This window comes from Toxotes jaculatrix, chromosome 9 (genome assembly GCF_017976425.1).
Source record: "Toxotes jaculatrix isolate fToxJac2 chromosome 9, fToxJac2.pri, whole genome shotgun sequence".
Taxonomy (NCBI): domain Eukaryota; kingdom Metazoa; phylum Chordata; class Actinopteri; family Toxotidae; genus Toxotes; species Toxotes jaculatrix.
Genome location: NC_054402.1, coordinates 12,616,410 through 12,638,042, shown reverse-complemented (window position 1 = coordinate 12,638,042; position 21,633 = coordinate 12,616,410). Strand labels below are relative to the sequence as shown.

The 21,633-nt window shown below is 40.4% G+C and overlaps 1 protein-coding gene across 1 annotated transcript in view; it reads right to left on the bottom strand.

The window, feature by feature from the left end:
- Positions 1-15,992, bottom strand: part of grik4 (glutamate receptor, ionotropic, kainate 4) — a 132,397-nt gene extending 116,405 nt beyond the window's left edge. The window contains exon 1 of the mRNA XM_041046130.1: positions 15,911-15,992. Within this exon, the coding sequence (XP_040902064.1) occupies positions 15,911-15,992 (82 nt within the window). The remainder of the gene's footprint in view (positions 1-15,910) is intronic.
- Positions 15,993-21,633: the final 5,641 nt, after the last annotated feature.

Here is a 21,633-nt window from a genome sequence, read left to right as displayed (position 1 = left end):
TGTAATCTGAGGTAAGGAGATAGAAGAAATACAAGAGGGACAATCATCTGCTGACCCTGAGCAGTCAGGGAGCCGGTGATGGAGACTGGAGAGGCAAGAGAGGAAAGGAGAAAAGCCACGCAAACACACTGACACCTGGAGACCTGTCAATTGATTCAGTGCAGCGCGAGTTAATAACACAGTTGGTTGCACAGCGAAAATAGCCTACCTGTCCGTGCGCTGTTAATAGACTGCCACACTGTCCTAGAATACCTATCGTATATGTGTGTGTGTTTAATGGTGCCTGTGCTTATCTTATCAATGGTGCCCATGATGTCCTACCATGAAATTTGCCATTTCTCCACTACCTGTGCCTTCTTAATCAACCTGATCCTCTGTTTACAGGTCTGAGTCCCTTATTTCCTCTTCTAGTCTCTTCACTTGGTGTATGATGACTGGATTATGTTATGACTCAAAGTACTATGCAATGAGCATTTAAAATCTGCAGATTTAGCAAAAAACTAAATTTAAATTCATGGATATTTTCCTAAATAGTGTTTCACTACATTTTTAATCACTGCTTCTGTCCTATTTTCAGTGTTCATTTGGCTTTATTGTAAAAGACTTAATTTTCATTCAAATACATTATCATGTTTATTTACTTCTATTTAGTGCTTCTGTTTAGTTTTTTTAATATGCCGCTGCATATTCTGTGGTTGCTGTGTGTGCTTTGGTGTTGCATAAAGCTTAAGCACTAAGCTACTGCTCTGAGTCCAAATAATCGGATGTAAATAAAATATTATAAATTGACTCACTGAACTGCTTTTTAATATGTTGAAGAAAAAAAATAAGCCCATGAAAGCATTTCTGTGCATCAGCCAAAAATATCAAGAATTTAATTATTGTAACTGAAGACACAGTCACGCAGCTTGAATGCTGCATACTGTGGTCAAAATTGTTGACTGAAAATTGACAGCTTATATTGTTATCTATCTGTCTGTCTTTTTAAAGTCCAACAATTTACTCTGTCCTTTGTCTCTCATTTATTGTGCTTGTCACTCAGGCAACAAATATTGCCCAATTTTATCAAACCATGTATGTCCTCATTCGTGTTTTCTTTAGTCTTGCTATATTGTAATGCTAAGGCTGTTTTATGTAAAACCAACCTCCTCTCCTTTTTATTTATACTCTTTTCACTATCAGTATCTCTACCTTTCCTTTCCTCTAACCTTCAATTCTTATTTCAACTTCAATGTGTTTTTTTTTAATGGGACATCTTTCATTACTGTTCAGTCATTTTCTTTAGTAAGTCTGTTTTCAATTTGACCTTTTCTCATGTAAATGCACAATATAAATACTAAACACTGACTATTGTAACTAGGCAACGCTCAGAGGTCTGATTAAACAAGGACTAGTCACACTACGACATGGCAGCGAAGGATCCTTTTTTGGAAAGAACAAAAAAGACGCGTTGCTTTACAGCAACCACAGTTTGATCTCACAAGCACCATCCCTCATGATGGTACTTCTGTCCCTTGATCATATTGATCAGTCTGACCTGCATGAGTGGAATCACTGAAATATACCACAGTGTGAAAGTTTTTGGTGACCACATCATCAGTGGTGAGCTCTGATGTTGCCTGTGTCCTCACAACAGATATGTGGTATGGACCCTACCTGGGGCTGGAAACAAGCCAGGTACAAGTCCCTCCCAGGGTTAGTTAGCCATTAGGCAGGCAGCCATCTCTTCCCTCCTGGAGAAGGGCCTGGTACATTAACCATTAAAACATGGCAATGAATTTCAAATAAAACAGCAGGCAATGCCACAGATGTACACACTCGGATAAGAAGATGGATGCGAGCATGGGTGCAGGTGAGTGCTCACACACGTGTTAACACACAGTCACAGGTAGGTGCACGAGCAAATGTACACACATGAGGCATCTGTGTAGCCAGAGGTGGTGCTCAAGGCACGGGTGACAGCTGCCGATGGCTGTGCCAACTGATTGTAATGGCAGAGGGCCTGGCAACAGCTGGGGAGGGGGGCTCAGAGGATTCGCCAAACTCTTCACTGTGAGTCATGATCAAAGATGTGGCATAATGGAGTGGGACTGGCAGAATGGGGTGTCTGGGGAGGAGTGTTTATACCAGCCATGGGAGAGGGGTCTCCATATGTGTGTGTGTGTGTGAGTGCAGGTGGATAATTTGCTCATGCAGGTATAAAATGGATGGATGAGATAAGAAAGGTATTTGACACCAGGGCACAGGCACCAAATCAGTGTGTAAATTCACCACCTGGTTACATAGAAGGTTTCTACATTAACAGACAACTAAGACAGATAAGTTGTAAGGTTTGTGCCTACAATCAAACATTTTTTCGGTCAATGTTAAAGCCAGCAAGTAGTAAAAACTCCAAAGGGAGTGGCAGACTGATTTATGCAAAGAGTTGTGAGTGGTTAGTTACGCTTCCTTTTCAACATTACTAATCCATTTAACAAAATTACCCAGGAGACTGTTTTGCTATTTTGTGTTGTCATTTTGTTGGGCCAACACCCATTTCGGAAGCCCTAAAGCAACCTGAAGCTACTGTAAAACATTTTTAAAAATGCCCTTGGCAGTTCAGTAATTGAATGCACCATGTATTTCTTAAATAGGAGGCCTTAGCTTGTTAAGCTTGTTGACTCAAATAGCTGTTTTGAAAATAACAGAATTTAAGAGGTTTGTTTGTCTGGTTTGTTTGTCTGGTCTGTCCGCCAGAATCGGGAATGACAATTATGTCAAGGATTAACACTTTTCAAATTATGCTATTTAAGTTACAAATTTCAGTTTGTGGCAAAACTCCCAGAAAAAAAAAAAGTTGGACATTGGCCCAAAAAATGGTTTTGCACTATCCAGGTCACGCAGGTGGCCCAGGGATTACAACACTCTCCCACCTTCACAAGATCCACAGAGGGATTATGTCCCTGTTGTTGCACTAGGTTGGATTTCTAATACTTGGTCTGAGTGATGGTATGGAGGAGGGTTTGGACCCAGGGGGATAGAGTGAACCTTATGAAGCTCCTTGCTGTCAGGCGAAAAGCAGCAGCTGGTGACTCCACATGTATTGGAGGAGACACTTGACTGTCTTTACCTTCTGCAGATCAACAGTGACAAGCACCGCAGTGCGAGTGGAACTGGCTAATCCGAACTGGGAGAAAAGAAAGGAAAGAGGAGAAAAAAAAGTGTAGAAAAGGTGGAAAAGGATTTACAGTATACAGAACAAGAATACTAATGTCCGTCTGCACTGTCCCGCAACCCTCAGAGACAAAAGTGAGCCAAAGAAATCAGGAGAGAGAGAGAGAGAGAGAGAGAGAGAGAGAGAGAGAGAGAGAGAGAGAGAGAGAGAGAGAGAGAGAGAGAGAGAGAACTGCTATGATAGGTCAATGAAACTTCCTGGCCATAACACCAGGCTATATCTATGGCCAGCGTAGTAATCTCACCCATCACTAGTGTTTTTCTGTCGTAAACGACCAAATCCCATACAAACTGTCTGTGATGATCCAAGCCCACACCCATTAGCTTCAGCACAGCTGCCATCAATCTGAACCATAGAGCCATAGAGAAGCATCTCTGTCTGTAAGAAAGACTTGCTTCTCTCTTCTACTGCAAGGACAATGTGTACATGTGCTACAAGTGTGTGTGCATGTGTGTGTGAGCGAAGCTTCTTATCTGGAATGAATTGGACAGGGACAGTTCCCTGTAATGGCAGCTATTTGTGATCTTCTTTACCCCTAGCAAAAGTGCTGGAAGAAGGACAAAGAAAAAGATATGGTCTTGGCTGCATGTGTGTGTGGTTGTGCATTTGCTTGCAGTTATGTGTGAACCTGAACCTTAAACAAGTGCAAAGCATGATGGACAGTCATGACAGATGTGAGACGTCAGTTATATTTTGTTCAGAATTATGACCAGTTTGACCAATTCCGACACTTTCATCTGTGTGAAATAATCACCAAAATCACACGCAATCATCCTGCCATCCTGTCCAACAATCCTACTCTACCTGCAGTATTAAGTAGAGTACTATCATTATGTACCATTTTATGTCATTACAAAGATGCTAAGGGAAAAAAAATATTGTGGGTGGCCAGAACAAAAATATTTTAAGGGAAATTTTAAGTGGGGAAAATGTTTAAAAAATGGTTCATGGTTCAAATCTGGCTGCTTTTGCAACTGCACAGCACCATCAATTTCTACAGGCTTTTAAACTGTGTAAATACAAGACAACACACAAAGTGTTTGTCATTTCTCCATTAAAAAACATTAAATACTAGTAAAAAGTACTCTGGTTGCCACTGATGGGGCATTTCTTTTCCTTTCTAAACAGGAAAAAAAAACAGATCAGTGTAGTCACTCTTTCACACACAAATGTCTTGTTACAGTAGAGTACACATTGTTGTCGGATGATTTTTTTTTTATGGTAATGACATTTTGTGAAAGTTAAGCCACTGTAGCACTGTAGCTTTACTGACACACACGCGGTAAATAATAATACAGGGATGAGGTTTTGCTTTTTCATTTCATTTTAATGTTGAGGCCAAGAAATGTATACACAGAACATATTGTCACAGCTGCTGCAGCCATCTGAGCATAAAGACCTTATCACTGCAGCAAAGTAACAAGCAGCTAAATGAGAAGACATCAGGAAAGTTAAAGTTTAATGGCAATGCAGTTGAAAAATATCAGAGAGAGTGAGCCAAAGAGAGAGAGAGGCAGGGAGAGAGAAAATGCCTGTCCCTGTGAACGCTTACATACTGTAAATGCAGGAGCTAGTATGTGCACGCATGTGCACCTGGGATGGATGTTGTGTTGTTCTGCCCTAATCAAAACCCAGTCAACAAAAGCTGTTTTTCCCTGCTAGCTGCCAAGAGATAATAGCTCTCCATAGGAGGAAAAGCAGAGCATTTTCAGCATTTACAGCTCTGTTTTCATGAATCAAGGCAGGAGCCCAAACACTGGCGCAAGTTCATGGAGCATGCATGGCCGCCCATGGCAACACATGTTTAGTAATTTTGAGACCAAAGGCGATAGTACAGCAGTGGTGCACGCGTGCCGCAGGTGTAAAATGGTTTAGAACAGGAGGAATGAATTACAATAAGTGTTTGGTTGGCATCAATCATAACTAATCAAATCATCTCCTCTAATTCCCTTTAAAAGCAGGGCTCTCTCCATGATGCACTGAAGGTAATGGATGAGGAAAGTCAAGATCCGCGGCACAAAAACAGCCACTGCTAAGAGGAAATTGATGTCCTTGTCTGGGAGATGCAGCGTCGTAAGGTGCAAATGTGGGATGAATAAAAATAAACAGTGGAAAAACTTCCCTGCTTCTTCCTGTGGAAAACACAGGGCATGGCAAAGTATTAAGTGTTTGTTATTGCAGATTATATACTCAGCATGCAGCAGAAAGAGAACAATAGCTTACTGATGTAGTTAGCCACCTAATCATGCAGGCCTTGAAAAGTAATCACAAGGATCTCCAATTGGACTGTGAATCTTAAAGGGAGCCAGAATTTTAAAAAAACACAGGATATGGCCTAACAGCGGGATTCTGGACCACTTGTAAGCGCTCCACAAATGTGCTGCTGAGGCAAGTGAAAAGGCAGTCGGATGAAAGTGGGATGAAACGAATTCAAGGAGTGATCAAGGAGGAGTGATCATATCTATCTCATGTTGAGATAGATATGATCTATCTCAACATTTCATCTGGAAGAACAGGAATGAATCAAACGTCCTGACCTGCTGGTCAAGTGTCTGAGGAAAGGATGCTTGTTATAATCGCCACGCCTGTGTAAATTAGATGTTCCATATGTGCCAGCTCATAACTATTGTATAATAATAATAGCAAAAATATTGGAACAATGACTTTCCATCTCGTGGATGGGAAGAGACATGACCACACATTCAACACATGAATGACACAGCCTTCACCATATCTTAACCTTCACAGCCAGTATTTGCTGTAGTTCTGTTGTACAGGATTGCTTTTAATTGTGCACATATCCAATCATGCCTACTGCACTTGCTTCACTGATACTGCTAATAAGCTGGTATCACAGCTTCAAAATACCTCACATTAGTTATGTTTATTATACAAAAAAATATTATTGCTCTAAGTGATTATGGTGATCAAACAAGTTTAAGTGTGCAATGGGAGTAAATGCTTGTGTACATTCCAGATCACATTACTTCAATTACTCATTCAGTGTAAAGAATTCATCCCCAGCCAAACATAATGTTTAATGAATGATCCGTAATGTGACATCTCCACACAAGCGTGTACCTCATTCCATTTAAACTTCAGCCATGACGCTGGGGTACAATGCCCTGGTTATGACCTTCACTCCACATCACCACAGGACTAAAAAGCATACAGTAACACTGTTCATGCTCTTGCACTATTTTACATGAGCGAAGCCCGTGCCTTCCATCTCAGCATGTGGCAAGCTCCATTACACATCCACAAACATCACCCTGCAGCTTGTAATTAGTTGTTAATAATTTAAGTACCAATGTATTCATGTTTGTGTGTGGCTGAGGTGGAAGCATTTTCTATGAGTACGTATACACCGACCCCTTTGCAACTGGCTTTAATGTAGTGGCCGATCGGTGTGGAGTATGTGCACATGTGCATAAGCAAATGAGCAAACATTCATTTGAATTTGTCTTTATCAATCCCAGTGAGGATACATTAATTCAGGAGAGTGTGTTTTGTGTTGTGTGTGTGATTGAAAGTATAAGAATACACACTCACACATGCCTGCGCATGGTGAGTTTATCAGATTTACTGAATAATTTATGTGGTAAGCTCAGGAGCAAAGTAGTGTTCATAATTGCATAACATCACTCCTATCTGCCATTCTTGCCATTAACCAAACGATTGGTCCCAGCACCTGCCCTGGTAATTAAAACCTTAGAGATTAATCATAAACTCTGCCCCTTTCACTCTGTGCCTGAGGTTGAGATTTGTCTCCACGTGTACATGGGCTCCATTCTGCGCAAAACATAATTTTCTCCGGAAAAAAAAAGAAAAAAGAAAGAAAGAAAAAATCCATACACACATTTTCAAATTAGGTGAATGACTTTTGAGGAAACGTATCTCGCCTCCAGGCACATGCACTGTTCTGTAATTAAGCTCCCTTTTCTTTTTAATATGTCCTCATTCCCTTTGCTGGCATCTGAGTGAGACAGAGACAACTGGGCAGTTGGCTCTTGTAACAGGTGGTCACCTAAATAGGAGTTTAGCTCAAATGTGCCCTGTAGTTTCAGGCCTGTGAGTACACATGTCTGAGTGTCATTAACCTAATGACTCACACAGCACATGGCTGAGTAATTAAAAGTAGGGAGATTAATCACAAAGTGTCCTCACGTGGCTCCTCAGCTCGACATCAGTCTTTGTTTTAGCCTCCACTCATAACAAACATGAAAGCTTCACTACAGAAGAACTAAGGCTACAAGTCAAAGGCTATTTCAAAGCAAAGAAGGATACTTCCCTCACAGTTATTTACTCTCTTTCTCTTCCCAACATAATATCTATCTTCTCCTGCTCTTCCTGTAACAGTGAGTTAAATGAGTTCATAGATGCCAACTGAAGTCAGAGTGTATGAGGGCAGAATGAACCTCACTGAAGGCAAGGGCACAATGACTCAGCCGTGGCGGTTCTAGCAGTCAGCCTAAATAAGTCACTGTGAGTGTAGATCAGGCTGAGCCGAGGGAATTGACAGTATGGCACCCCTGACTTGTTGGTATTAGCTCAGCAGGGCTAATTATGCTATTAGATTCTTCCTGTGGGCTTCAATTTCACTGATCCACCCTACATGCCCTTAGTGTCCGGACACACATACAGTACATATGTGTGTGCACATATACATGAACAAATACAAGCCCACATGCAACAGCCCAGTCTCCCTAGAAATTTCATTCATATTGGATAATTTTGCAGCACATGATATACACCCATTAGACATGCTATTTAAAAAAATTACTGGTTTTAATGTTGTGGCTGAATTGTGTACATATACAATGGAGTCCAAAGGTCTGAGACCATATTGAAAATCTTTACTAATTTCACATAAACCTGGAAATAATCAGAAAGTCTGAGGATTCAGGAACACTGAAAAACACAAGAAGTTATGTCATGTAAAATGAAAAAGAAATATTTAAGATTTTTAGGTCAGCAATCACATCACCTTAAATCCTTTGTACAAAAGGTCGGAGTTCCTTGAGTTATATCCCTTCCACTGAAGCATAAGTCCAGATGACACTCAGGTGGATCTGATCTACTCACCAGAGGCTCATTCGAGTGACTCAACATGCAGCCTGTGTTCACTTGCTAGAAAAAACAAAAACGTTTCCAGCAGATCATTGATAACTGAGAAGGATTGTGATAATGGGAAAAATGGCATCAGAGCTAAGTGAAAGTGTCAGTAGTCAAATTGTTATTCAAAGCGAAGAGTGGCTTTCTCAGTGTCAAATCATGGCTAGACTACAGGGTTCTGAGGAGCCAGTGCATGGGACACTTTGCAGAAACTGGATCAGTTATATCCAAACCATGATCAGGCAGACCAAAAGTGACCACACCATCATACGATCAATACATCAAGTTTAGTTCCCAGAGGGATACAAAAGAAACATCAAACTTCATCACAAATACAGAATTTGTTAAATAAAGAACACAAGACGGCTATCCTGCTGTCGTCTCAGAGGATGAGTCGCAGTTTCTAAACCACTTCTCAAGAGGAGAAACAACAGGCCAAATGCTAGGGGTGGGCTAAGAAATACCAGCATTTCACAGTGGATGACTGAAAAAAAACTCCTGTTGTGAAGTGAGTTAGATGAGCATGCAGCATGGCTGACTTGCACATACAAGACCAAAGTTTGCAACAATTAATGTTTTTTTCCTGTTTGTTTCCTGAACTAAACATTTTGTTTGCCCAAGCCTTATAATACATCGACCATACTGTAGCTGACATGCATGGATACTGTAGGAATAAATAATTTTGAAAACATCTTTACCCGAGTGTCAAATCACAAAGGCCAGTATGTTTTTGTGTGTGTGCACTGTTACAGGTATTTGTGGTTCTAGGTAGCACACACAAATGCATATTTATCAGGACTTCCCCTGCGGCTACAAGTTAAAGACAGTAGGGTAATGTTTCCAGTTCTATTGTATTTACTAAACAAAGGCCCCCACCAGTGAGAATCACTACATCATGCTCAGTGTGTTTTGTCTTCCTCACATCTACCTCACAACAAACTGTGTGCCACCCTGACTAACAGCCCCAGTGACGCCAGTCTTGGCAGGCTGGGTAAAGATGGTGCAGGCACAGCCTCTGCTGCTGGGAAAGTGGAGCCAATTGAATTTAGCCCACCAAGAATGCTCTTTCGTGTTCCCCCCACTGAGTGTGGAAAAGGGAGCAAAGAAGCAAAGAGAGATTTGCCTGACTTCTTCCTGCAGAGCCAGTCTGGTTGCTGCGCCCTCAGTACTCGGGGATGCTCTGTAAGTGTTTTTTGGAGTGAGGTAAAGCAATCTGAAAATTTTGTGTTTAACAAGCCTCGGGCTGGATTTTGTGCGGTGTGTGTTTGTGAGTACAGCAAGCAGGTTTCATACGCTGTGCATGCCCCAGTATATAGTTCTAATACAACAGAATGGTGTTATGTGTTGTCTTAATCATCAAATGTGACTGGAGATTGTTTACATAGGTCAGTTGTATTTTTAGCTGAGGACATATCTTATATGTCCTGCCTGAACTGAAGCAAACTCCATTAAAGTTTATAGCTAATTAACATGTATTATTCATGAGATGCTACAACATCTAATCCAATGTTGACATGCTAACGTATTATTACCATAAATAATTCACCATATTCTAATGTTGACTGTGTCCTAATTTGACATTTAGTATGAAAGAAATCAATGCACTTTACCCTTTTGTACTAACAGAAATGATATACAACATGTTCCAATAAATGTCAAAGAAAAAAGGGACACTGAAATGCTACGGTACGAGCCAAAAATGTTTAACAGAGACTGTCTTATGCTATATTTGAGTTAAAAGCTGGTACAGATGCCACCACACCAATCTCTCTATTTCTGTTCACTGTTTGCCCTTTTTATGTTGTGCATTGTATTGTCAGAAACTAATGACTATAAACACCTCACTCAAAAACAGGAATTTTAGGCTGTCTGCTACTATTTTCATGTATACTTGAAGGTATGGGAAATTTGATGAACATTTAAATGCCAAGATTGTACAGGCTATTTCTGTGTATGACATGACAGGATTAATGCAAACAAAATGTCACACCAAAATGGCTCAGGTTGCTATGGCCACAGGTTAACCAAGGCACATTGGAACATTACTGTATCAACCCAAGCAGTAAACACAAAAAACTGCATGGTCACTTTCCCTTTACTGAAGTGTGCTTAAACTTGATGGAGCATACATGTGAGAGATTGGACCTTCTGGAGTAAAACAGGTTCTACTACACTGTATCTGTAGAGCTCATGGATACAAAAGGCAAGGATGATATAATATATGATACGCTCCATTTGGTATAGTGGGAGGTTTAGCTATTTGGGATTACCATAGTATAAAACTATTGCCTCCTCACATCGAAAAGAACAAGCTGATGACGTTCAGGTATCTGTTAAGGATGCCCCTGGGCCTCTGCCTCCAGAGGTATAAAACTGGGAGACCATGGGGCAGACCCAGGACATGCTGGAGGGATTACATCTCCCAGCTGGCCTGTGAGCATTTGGGGATCACTGAGAGAGCAGAAGGGAGTTGCTGGGGAAAATAATGCATGGGTTTCTTTTTCTTATCATGCTGCCACTGACTAGTGAAAAAAATTAATGATTCAATGGGCAAATAAAACCAACAAACATAAACAACCCGGCTCTTGAGTCAGGCGCCCAAGGACCTAATAATAAGAAAAGTGATTATTCAAAGAAATGTCAGTGGCAGTAAAAATAGCTGTTTCAATACATTTCCCTGTCACCCTTTGCATAACTAATTCCAAGTAAACAGTTGTATATTGACAAAATATACATGTCTTGAGATCAGATTCAATGACAATCAATGAAGTAAACTACATGTTGATAGATTTAATAGTGGAAAAACATAGCACACAGTTAAAACGGACACTGATTGATCCATATATAAATATTTTGTGACCTCAAAGGGCTTTTGAACATTTGCTATTGCTTCATAAAAGCTCATAAAATGATTAATATTATTCACATTTTTTCCCCCAAAGCTGCTATGGAACAACCCAGACAACTTGATCCTACATTTAGAAGCATTTTGAAGCAACATGAAAAACATTTAAAGCACATTTTGTTTGTCTGTTAAAGAGCACTGTTAGGCACAAACAAAACAGGACCATGAAAGATTGTGGCTCCGCAAAACCATTATGAACAATATAAAGTACTGCTGCTGGTGATACTGTGTGTAGCTTACAGCAAATTTCCATAACAATCAATATTAATCCTTAGTCTCTGGCTAAAGAGGTACCACGCTTTCTCTAAAAATGAAAATCCAAAGCTTGCTCTTTTGCAGAATCACAGATGGCACATTTAAGGTGAGCTAAAGGATATCTGCTGAGGGAATTTCACAGCACTTGAGTGAGCTAACACCCAGTGGGTGCCAACAGCTAAATTTAGTGTTGGTCTCATAGGGGGAGGCCTTCCCTATGGTGAAGCCCAATGCTAGGAAACATTCTGAGGGCTTCAGAGATAAGAGAACCTGATGTGAGTGCCTGTCTGGAACAGTGGACACATCTTCTTCCTGTCTGTCAAAAGCAGCACTGATTAATACAGTGTATTAAGGGTCGCTTAATTCTTGTTGATCATGCTGAGGAAGCACTGAAATGAAAAAAAAAAATAGTGACAACATTTTAAAAATCTTAGCGGCCACTTTACCTCATTTTGCTCTGCTCCAACTACTTTTCTTATTAAGTTCATTGCAATAGGGGCTATAAAACAGAAAAGCAATCCAACTCCTATGAACCGTCCTGCTGTCTTTGATTTACGAAAGGCAGATACTCAGCTGGACAGAGGCAGAGTGTGTGTGTGTGTGTGTGTGTGTGTGTGTGTGTGTGTGTGTGTGTGTGTGTGTGTGTGTGTGCGTGTGTGTGTGTGTGTGTGTGTGCGCGCGTATGAGGCATTTATGGTGCGGAGAGTGAGGGCTCTGCAGTGTAAGACAAAGTCGGCAGTCGTTGATGAATTTAACTCTAATGAAGGATCATGTGGATTTCCCAGATTTTCACTCCCTGTATTAACAAAAACAGACATCGGCTTATATTAGTTATTATCCGTGTTTGGAAGCTGATTTCGCCAACTTAGCATAAGCAGCGGCTTGTGGACGGCAGACAATCTTCCACTTAACTAATGAGGGAATACCACCCACAACAAGCGGCACCATATGGTAGCGAACAGGGATTTTCATGTAATATTATGCAGTATCTCTTCTTGTTTAATACTCATATGCTGCAGTCCGATGTGTGAAGTGGTCTTCTAAACAACGTGCTTTGATAATAATATTTTGTCAATTGATTTTACCTAATGTATTGTATTGAACATTGTACGTGATCTTCTCTTTGATCTCGTCTACTGAATTATGCTATTCATTAATAATTAAATCTTCACTTGTCTGTGTGGTGTGTCTTATTTGAAGCACAACTGAAGCTAATTCAATTATTTATACTTTCTCAGGTCAATTTCCCTGTAATTATTCTTTCATCACTCTACAACAACACGGTAACTCACACTCTGTTCTACTGTTGCAACACAAAATGCCACTAAAGTAAACTTTTATTTGCCCCTGTCTTCCCAATCAGAAGTTCTGTCAGATGGCATGTAGAGCTAGTGCACATGAAATCATGGGGACCAAACTAATTTGCAAACGAAAGTCCATTTTTATTCCACTGATTTGCAAAAAAAAAAAAAAAAACACAGCAGAGACAAAGAGAAGTTTCTCAGTTAACCTACAGTGAGCTTACTGCTGGCTGCTGGCTGGTCCTGGCGGGGGAATGTGGCAGGGGTGGGAGGTTGTTTTTGGCCCTGATACATTCAGAGAAGGCCAGACAGTGACATTATGCCAGCCAGGGAGGACTCGAGGGACAGCCATGTTAAATACCATCTCCTGGAGTGCAAATGGCAGGGAATTTGTGGAGGTGTTTGGGGGTATGTGTTTGTTTTTGTGCCTTGGTGCACTTTGAAATGCAGTGCGTGCATGAAGTGCGTGTGCGTGTATTTGTGTCTCTGCTTGTGAATATCTATTCCTTGTAATGCCTCATGCATAACTACACAGACACACACACACACAGAGCACACATATCACATGACACACACTGACAGTGCACTGGCAAAGAGACTGGTGCTGTGTATAGATGACATTGGAAGAAAAGGAAAAACAGGCCAAGAGCCTAATTATCCATCAACGATGCAACACGACTGAGATAAACATAAACCACCGTCGCTGCAAAGCTGCTTTTGTACAATCAGGTGGAGGGCGGATGCGAAACTAGAGAGAAAGCAGAGACATGGGGCTGCTGTAAATGATTTGTTCTTGGGCGTGTTGATACAGTAAACTCAGAAGCTGTGTTGTTTTCAAAATACAGAAGATTGTTTGGGGCATCATACGCCAAACCACCAAACAAATTCTGCAAACCGTAGCTGTGCTGTGGCAGAGCTGTGAGACAGGGTGCAGACAAGAGAGAAACCAAGTGAGTGATAGAAAAAAAACAAACAAAAATGTCTTGTTCAAAAATAAGAAATGTTGATACTGTTCAAAGATGACAGTTTGAACTGACTCGGTTTTGTCAAGGTTTAAGATACTGGGAGGATAAAAAGACTTGTTTCCCTCACACAGAAGCAGTGAGTCAAGGGAGGAGGGAAAGATCAGAGGAAGGCTGCACTAAAGTTCCAACATGCAATAATGAGCTGGTGAAACTGGGACTTTTTCTCAGTTAAACTAAACAATGTTTTCATCATTACTGGAACTAATATTTCCAGAAAATATGCACTGTACTTTTATCACATTGAGAACTGAATCCATCACACCAGAACAGAATAGCTTTCACAGAGGCAAACTTATTCTTATTTCTTATTCTTTAACAGGTTTGTTCTTCATTTTCTACAATTAAAATTGCCCTTCTGCTCTGTCTCAAGAAAAGTTTACATTTTTAATGCATTGTCTGAGTTTGCGTGATGGTTTAATAGCCTTATAGTAATCACATACAGATTTTCTATACAGCTTTTGTGTTATGAACTTCCACCCTTTTCCCCTAACAAGAAGTCTCACTCTCAGCTCTTTCTGAAAGTTGACAACCGTGCTATAAATTTAAAACCAGCCACTGAGGGGCCACAATGGAAGCACAGTCTGTGAGCTGTAGAATCAATCTCATTCTCAATCTCTATCTTTACCTCTGCTTCTCATCTGTGTCTATATACATCACACACACACACACACACACACACAGTTTCCCACCTAAGACAAGGGGTCTATGCATAAATGAAGAGACAGTCAGTCAAACTTTTCGTAGACAGGGAGCCAGTGACAGGGAGTCAGAGACCTGCTGACTGTAGGAGAATAATAACAAGAAGGTACAACTCCCACTGGTTATCAGCAGACTCTGGCAGGTTATGAGACTTTTGAACCATGCCCTTTCGGATGCAAAGTCTAGTCAGTCTCAACCTTGGTCCACTGACCTGCCACTACTTTCCCCGAGGCAGAATATCAGAGTAGTTTCTGCTCGACTTTGTGTCTGTGCTTTTCTACCAAATGCTTAAACTGCTTGCATAACAAAGCCACTAATTAGGCCGCAAAATTATTCTGATCATGCCAAATTTAAAATGGTCCAGTGATAAAACTCAACTTACAATCGCGTATGTATATGTTCGAATGTTGGAATGTGTCAGTGTCTGCTGAGTTTCAGGCGACATTCAAAACAATGTGAAAACTGTGCTTCCATTTCTGTGTTAATGTACAGTAAAACAAGGGCATTAACATTTATCAAATGAGAGTGAAACATGAAAACCTTACAGATTATTAAAGAAAAAAGTGAGTTACACAGAACTCACTTACTTATCAGCTGAGTTATTATATCCAAACTGCACAGTCTTCTAATCAAAACTTGTAAGTTTTTGATTGTATTACCATGTTCAGTAAGTGTCTGTAAGATAACAAGATGTTTTCAGCTAATTATGGTTTTATCGTCAGTCAAAGCTGTACTGTTGTATATAAACGAACATGCAGCAAAAAGTGTGTACAACGTATTACATGACATTTCTCTATCCAGCCATTCTTAGGTGCAATATACAGGTAGCTTTGTTTAAAATCCCCACACCAACTGGGTGTTATGAATGTCTGTTGTGCCTAAAACGATAAAACCCTACGTGCATATTTCATTTGTGTGTTTCAGTTTCTCTCTCTAACATCGCATTGAACAAATAAGGGATCATTCACTGTCTAGGCTCGGTAGAGAGTATTTCAGAGCCAATTGGTTTGGTGTCATATCCACACGTGATTTTTTTTTTTTTTTTTAGCCTCTTGATACCTAAAGCCACGTGTGACTGGAGAAACGTGGGTATTTCTCAACACTCTGATTGAATTTCTTCAGCAAATTTTCCCACGTTCAGTTAGACTGTACTTTCAATTTGACCTGATATTTCAACAGAACTTTCATTTAAACTCAAACTCGATAATTAAACATTGCAATTCATTCATTCACAGATTTTTCAATTAATGTGAAAAAGAAAATCCTTTTATCCCTATAAATTTCCCGCAAGTGTGAACCAATAAGAAGGAAGGAAGGAAGGAAGGATTTCCTGGGTCAACACATGTAGGGAAGAGTTGCTCCACAGTCACTAGGCTATTACGTTATTGCGATTTACCTATTCTGAAGGAGAGCGGGCCACCAGAGGTGCTTCTCACCCACATGGCTAAGAAGAGCAGAAGCGCCCAGGCTGTGAGCATCTTCTATGACTCCTCATGGGTCCTGCCCCGGGGGTGCCCCTGTCACAGCCACCTGAAAAATATACAGAGAAGAGCACACCACTTACACATCAACCAACATCAAGAAGGACACGAGTCAAAACTGTGCAGCATACTGATAAACCTACGGAGATACAGTACTCTCTCTCTCTCGTTGCATGCTGGGAGTCTGTTAGTGTGAGTGTGAAACCGCTGCTAAGTGGATCTGAGGTCCACAAGAGGCTTGATGACTTTTTCTTCCCTCAATTCTGTTCTTGTTTTTCTTGCATTTTTATTTAGGATGGTTCTCTGCTGTCCTAATGTACATATCAAGAAAAGTACAATGCTTTCATGTTTATAGAATGTGGTCTTCTCACATGCTTTTAAACTATAATATCCTCCTTACTGCTAGGCTGCAGGCTGGTTATGACAACATGTCATATGTGCCTCTCGTATGAATAAAGATGTTTTTGGTTCTGTTCGCTGAGTTCATACTCTGAAGCGTGGCGTCCTCTGTGCCCTCTGTTTCTCCAGGTACCTTTCTCCTGTTTAGCAGCATCAGACTCTGATCTACTGCTGTGGGTTATTCAGTGATGTTGATGGGTTCTTGTTTTTTTTTTTTTTTTTTATTCCACATTTCACCTGTTCCATCTGACTAAACCAATGTGACAGCAGCCTCTCATTCACTCAGGCAGAGGATTGCAGAAAACATTTTTTTTTCTCTTTTTCATATAAAAAAGTGGTTGACCAATAGGGGGAAACAGACTGAACAAAACATGTCTGATAACAGTCCAAATCAGGTTGCGCAAGGCAGCAGGTGAACTGCCACGGTTGATCTCTGTTTCTAAATTTAACAAACGTATCAGATCATTTTCTGCTTTGCACTTCATGCTCTTCTGGACAAAACAAAGAGGGTTAGCTTAAAAAAAAACACACATCGCTTTTTTTAAGAAAAAAAAAAAGAAAAAGCCTCCAAGTTGTACTTAAACTGCTGAAAAATGCCAAGAAGAGCAATATGTGAAATCACCTGTGTCAGTTCCTTACACTGACTGTTCTTCTGTTTATTCTTTTCAGTCATACCACAGTAAGTTTGAGAAAGGGGAGTTTAAACATTAATGGTGGGAAGGAAAAAAAACACTAAAGAGTCGTAGGTGCAGAGATGACAAATCAGAGAGAAGCTGGTTCTAGATCTCCTTCAACAGACCCACAACAGTGCAGATAATAAGGTACATTGGGGCTTTTGGAGGGGGTACATTATATTCTTAGTCGTGGGAATAATTTAAGTACAGGCAAAGCTGGGGCTGTATTTATCACAGATTTCAGAGAGGGAAATCAGTCTTAAATGACCCACAATTCAACCTGTGATGGATGTATGTGGTCCTACTTTTAGTAGCAGAGTAAAAGCATCTTAACTATAAACTGAAAAAATACTCTCCTCTAGGATTCAGAAGAGCTATTAGAAGTTCCCAGCAGGTGTGCAATGATAGGATCAACATGCACACGTACTCCAGGTGTGGAAATAGGAGGAATGTTTAATTTATAAGAACAAGCTTCTTCAAACACAATGAATGGATTGAAATGTCTTTTGACTCACTCTATCCATGTTCAGGATAATTGCTCCATCTATAACAAACCTGGGCCCACACTGCAGAGTTCTTTCATTTCATGCTTAATTGAAAACACAGAAATGGAGCTACAGTGATGTTTGAAAGTTTGTGAACCCTTTCGAATTTTCTATATTTCTGCGTAAACACGGCCTAAAACATCATCAGATTTTCTCACAAGTCCTGAAAGTAGACAAAGAAGGTAAACCCAGGTAAACAAATGAGACAAAAATACTTTACTTGGTTATTTATTTATTGATGAAAACAATACAAAATTACGTATCTGTGAGTGGCGGATGCTCCGAAAAGGTTACAAAACCATCTCTAAAGAGTTTGGATTCCACCATTCCACACTCAGACAGACTATGTCTGAATGGAGGAAATTCAAGACCATTGCTACCCTCCCCAGGAGAGGTCAGCCAACAAAGATTGCTCCAAGTTTCCAAGTCTAACAGTCTGAGAGGTCACAAAGGAACCCGGGTAACTTCTAAGCAACTACAGGCCTCTGTCGCACTGGCTAATGTTAATGTTCATGAGTCCACCATCAGGAGGAAACTGAACTACGATGTTCTGCATGGAAGGGTTGCAAGGAGAAAGCTGCTGCTCTCCATAAACAACATTGCCGCCCATTTGCAGTTTGGATTCCAGCATAAGAAGCCTGTTTTGAATGAATTCTGAATTATGTCCCAAATGAAAATGTCAGGACATTACACACTTTTCCCACCACTAATATAAGGTGGGAGATGAGAATTACACAAAGGGAAAAATAAACTGATCTTTATCTCACAACTGTGTAAATGATTCACTTAATTATTAGTGGAGCTATAATTGATATTTTTATAAAAACAATGTATCACATGACAACGTCAAAACAAAGAGACCGCGTGAAAGGGGTCGCTTGTAGTGATGAACCTGAAGAGAATTATCATCCCAATCTGCAGCTACCCAAGGCTTCACAGAGATTCATACCAAGTTTTTGGCTCAGTATGTGGCAAAACTATTTACTGTTCTGATTCACTTTCACTACTTTCATAGCATCATTTTTGGCCACAGCCCAGGCTTTTGCTGCTTAAAGGAAAAACGCTCTAAAAGTCCACTGTAAACTACCTGCTCAGCAGCAAACGGCAGACAGACACAGTTAGTAAACTTGCTGGTGAACATAGTGAATCATTTAGCAGCTAAAGGGCCAAATATTCCTCTCAGAATCTAGTATAGACCAAAAACAGAGCTAAAAGAGAGTGAATATTGGACTTAGAATTGCCAGGTGGACAATAATATGACTCCAAATGAACGACCATGTTGAACTGTAACTGCTGGATGTCTAAATGAGCATGTTTTCTATTAAGTTGTCAATTTAACTTAGAAGGTGATGATATATCAATGTTGTGTCATTTTTATCAAACTAAATTAATTTTTTTCTTTTTTTACCTTTGTACAAATAAAGTGCATTGACAGTGGTGTGCTGCTGCTCTGAGATCAGCTTTATTATATTGCATATATGTGCAACACGTGTGTTGAAACAGTACTTGGGCAGAAAATTACTGTCTTTTCAGTAGTTGGTTCTTTGGCTCTGCTTGCCTATCTGTAAAACTCTTTGCACACCACTGGTCATAGATGTGAAACTTGTGCGTGGTGTTCTATTTTTTTCTGCAGTCTGGCTTTACTGTGGTTCAGTCTGGCAGTCTTTTGGATGCGCTGATTGCACACCAGAACAAGTGAGAAAAGCCACAGGGTTTGACAAGACAAACAAACGTCCTCTTTAGACTCCTCCCAAATATAGTGAGCCAGTTTGATCTGTTAGTTGCACAGAGGACAAAACATCCAAATGTCAGACAAGGCACCCGTGAAGATGGCAGACAGGATAATTAGTGCAGCCAGACTGAATAGACCACGGATTCTATTTTCATACAGGCACAAAGTCAGCAGAGGTGCAAATGTAGCCACAAAGTCATCAGGAGGAAGTCCACCTGATTGGTTATTTTAGAAATGTTGGCACATTTGTTTTTTTGATGTACTAAGTGGTCTCTGGATTGGAGGTATTGTTTACCTGGAGACTCTCAGCTGACAATGAAAAGGAGTCTGAAGAATCTGAAGAGTTTGCTACAAAGCAGGGAACAGAACAGAGGAGCTCAACCTCTCGTGGGCTTGTGGGAAGACATTTTGTGGGGAACTGTTTGGTTTTGTTTAATGTCATTTTCATATGTCCTCACAGGTTTTACTGTGTACTTCCGCTGACTTGTATCCTTTGTACCTATGTAGTACAACTCTGAGATGTTTCTCAGCAGCAGATCGATAACACGGTTGAAGTCATATGCTCGGCAGAAAACCTATTCTGTTTTGATGAACAACATGACCGAGCATCTCTCTGTATCTCTTGAATCACTCGTCCGTCAGCGCAAAACACGTTTGATGTCAGTCATGTCCACTGAAGGTAGAATCCATGTAATAAATGGACCAAATGCTTTATCTGTCAATAGATCTACAGCTAAAGCAGCATCCCATGTGATGAAAAGGCCTGAATAATGTCTGCTGTGCGCTGTATCTATGTATAATGAACAGTTCCTTCGGATGGTATATTTTAAAACAATATCATCAAGACTGCGCCTCTTGGTTCCCAACTACCAGCTCCAATCTGTAGATGTATAGTAGATGTATAGTAGATGGTGAAATGAAGACATGCAGTCTGTCCAGTGTGTGTGTCCTGTGTACCCCGTGTCTGTGTTTTTGTCTGTAACCGTCCTTCCACTCTGAAAAGATTCACTCTGCCACTGCATGTGTTACTGCTTCATTTGCTTAGCTAAAAGGAATAAAATTAAGCAGTAAAAGAACCGTCTTGTGGATAAATATCTGACAGATTTTTCTGGCAATGGAAATGATTTCAGCATTAATGACCCATATTGGCAAGAGGAAAACAAACCCCAAACCTCTGCAATGTGAACGCTTCAATCTCATCTGCCTACTGTTTATTTTGTTGGTATTTAGGTAACGTTTGGCGGCTCACTGCCTGTGATGGGCAATAAGATGGATCCTCCGAGTTCTTAGACTACCTTATTTAGTAATTGCTCAGGAGAGGGCCTGGGGAACAGTTGGATGGGCCTGTCAACACATCAAGATCATTTCACAGACCTTTTCTAGGAAAACTATGCAACTAACAGCTGTCAAAAGTCTTCCCCCGAGGTTCTCAGAAGAGGAGAAAAACAGAAAAACAGCATCAAATGAGAGGCCTGTTCCAAAATTAATTGAGTACTGAAAATTCCTTGCAGCTTATATCATTATGCACACAGGGGGATTACTATGTTTTTTGTTCAATTAGCCTGACTCTAGAGCAGCGTGTTTTATACAATGTAAAATGTTTTCATATAACTGACAACTGGTAACCCAGAGTACATGTTTTAGCACAGCAGCACAGGAAAGGGCCAGCTAGAACAGACAGATTTCATGAAACTAGCCTGATTCCCAACACACATAACTGCATCGTGTTTGATGGACTCACATGGCACATCTCTGAGATGGCAGTTGAGAGCTTTATCACTCCTACAAACAGGACACTATTTCTTTTACTGCATTGGGAACTGAAAAAAAAGCATATAAAGCTGATTCGATACCCTTGAAAGTAACTATGGTAAATCAATGTCAGCCGTAGCTCAGATATGTAGCGGCAGCTTTCACAGGCTAAATCACCACTGAGCAGAAACAGAACCTTTGGCAGGCTTTAGACTGGTAGTCAATGCAATCTGTAACACTAATGGCTCTTCAGTGAGATCGGCTCATTCATGTTAGAGTTCAACGCAAATTCCAATAAACCCAATTCAGAGGTAAAATTAAAATTGAGCTGAACGATTGACCTTGTTTTCCAACAGTCCTGAGTTTATGATATCAAACTGAGTTTAGCTTCTGATCTGAGAAACACAAACAAAGCTCCTGCATTGTAGCAGAATTGACTAAAATGCATAAGTCTCCTTTAAAACATAGGTTATGTTTGGGAGACAAATAAGTAAAATCTGTGAGTCCAAGAAAGGAAAAAAAGGATTAAAGATGCG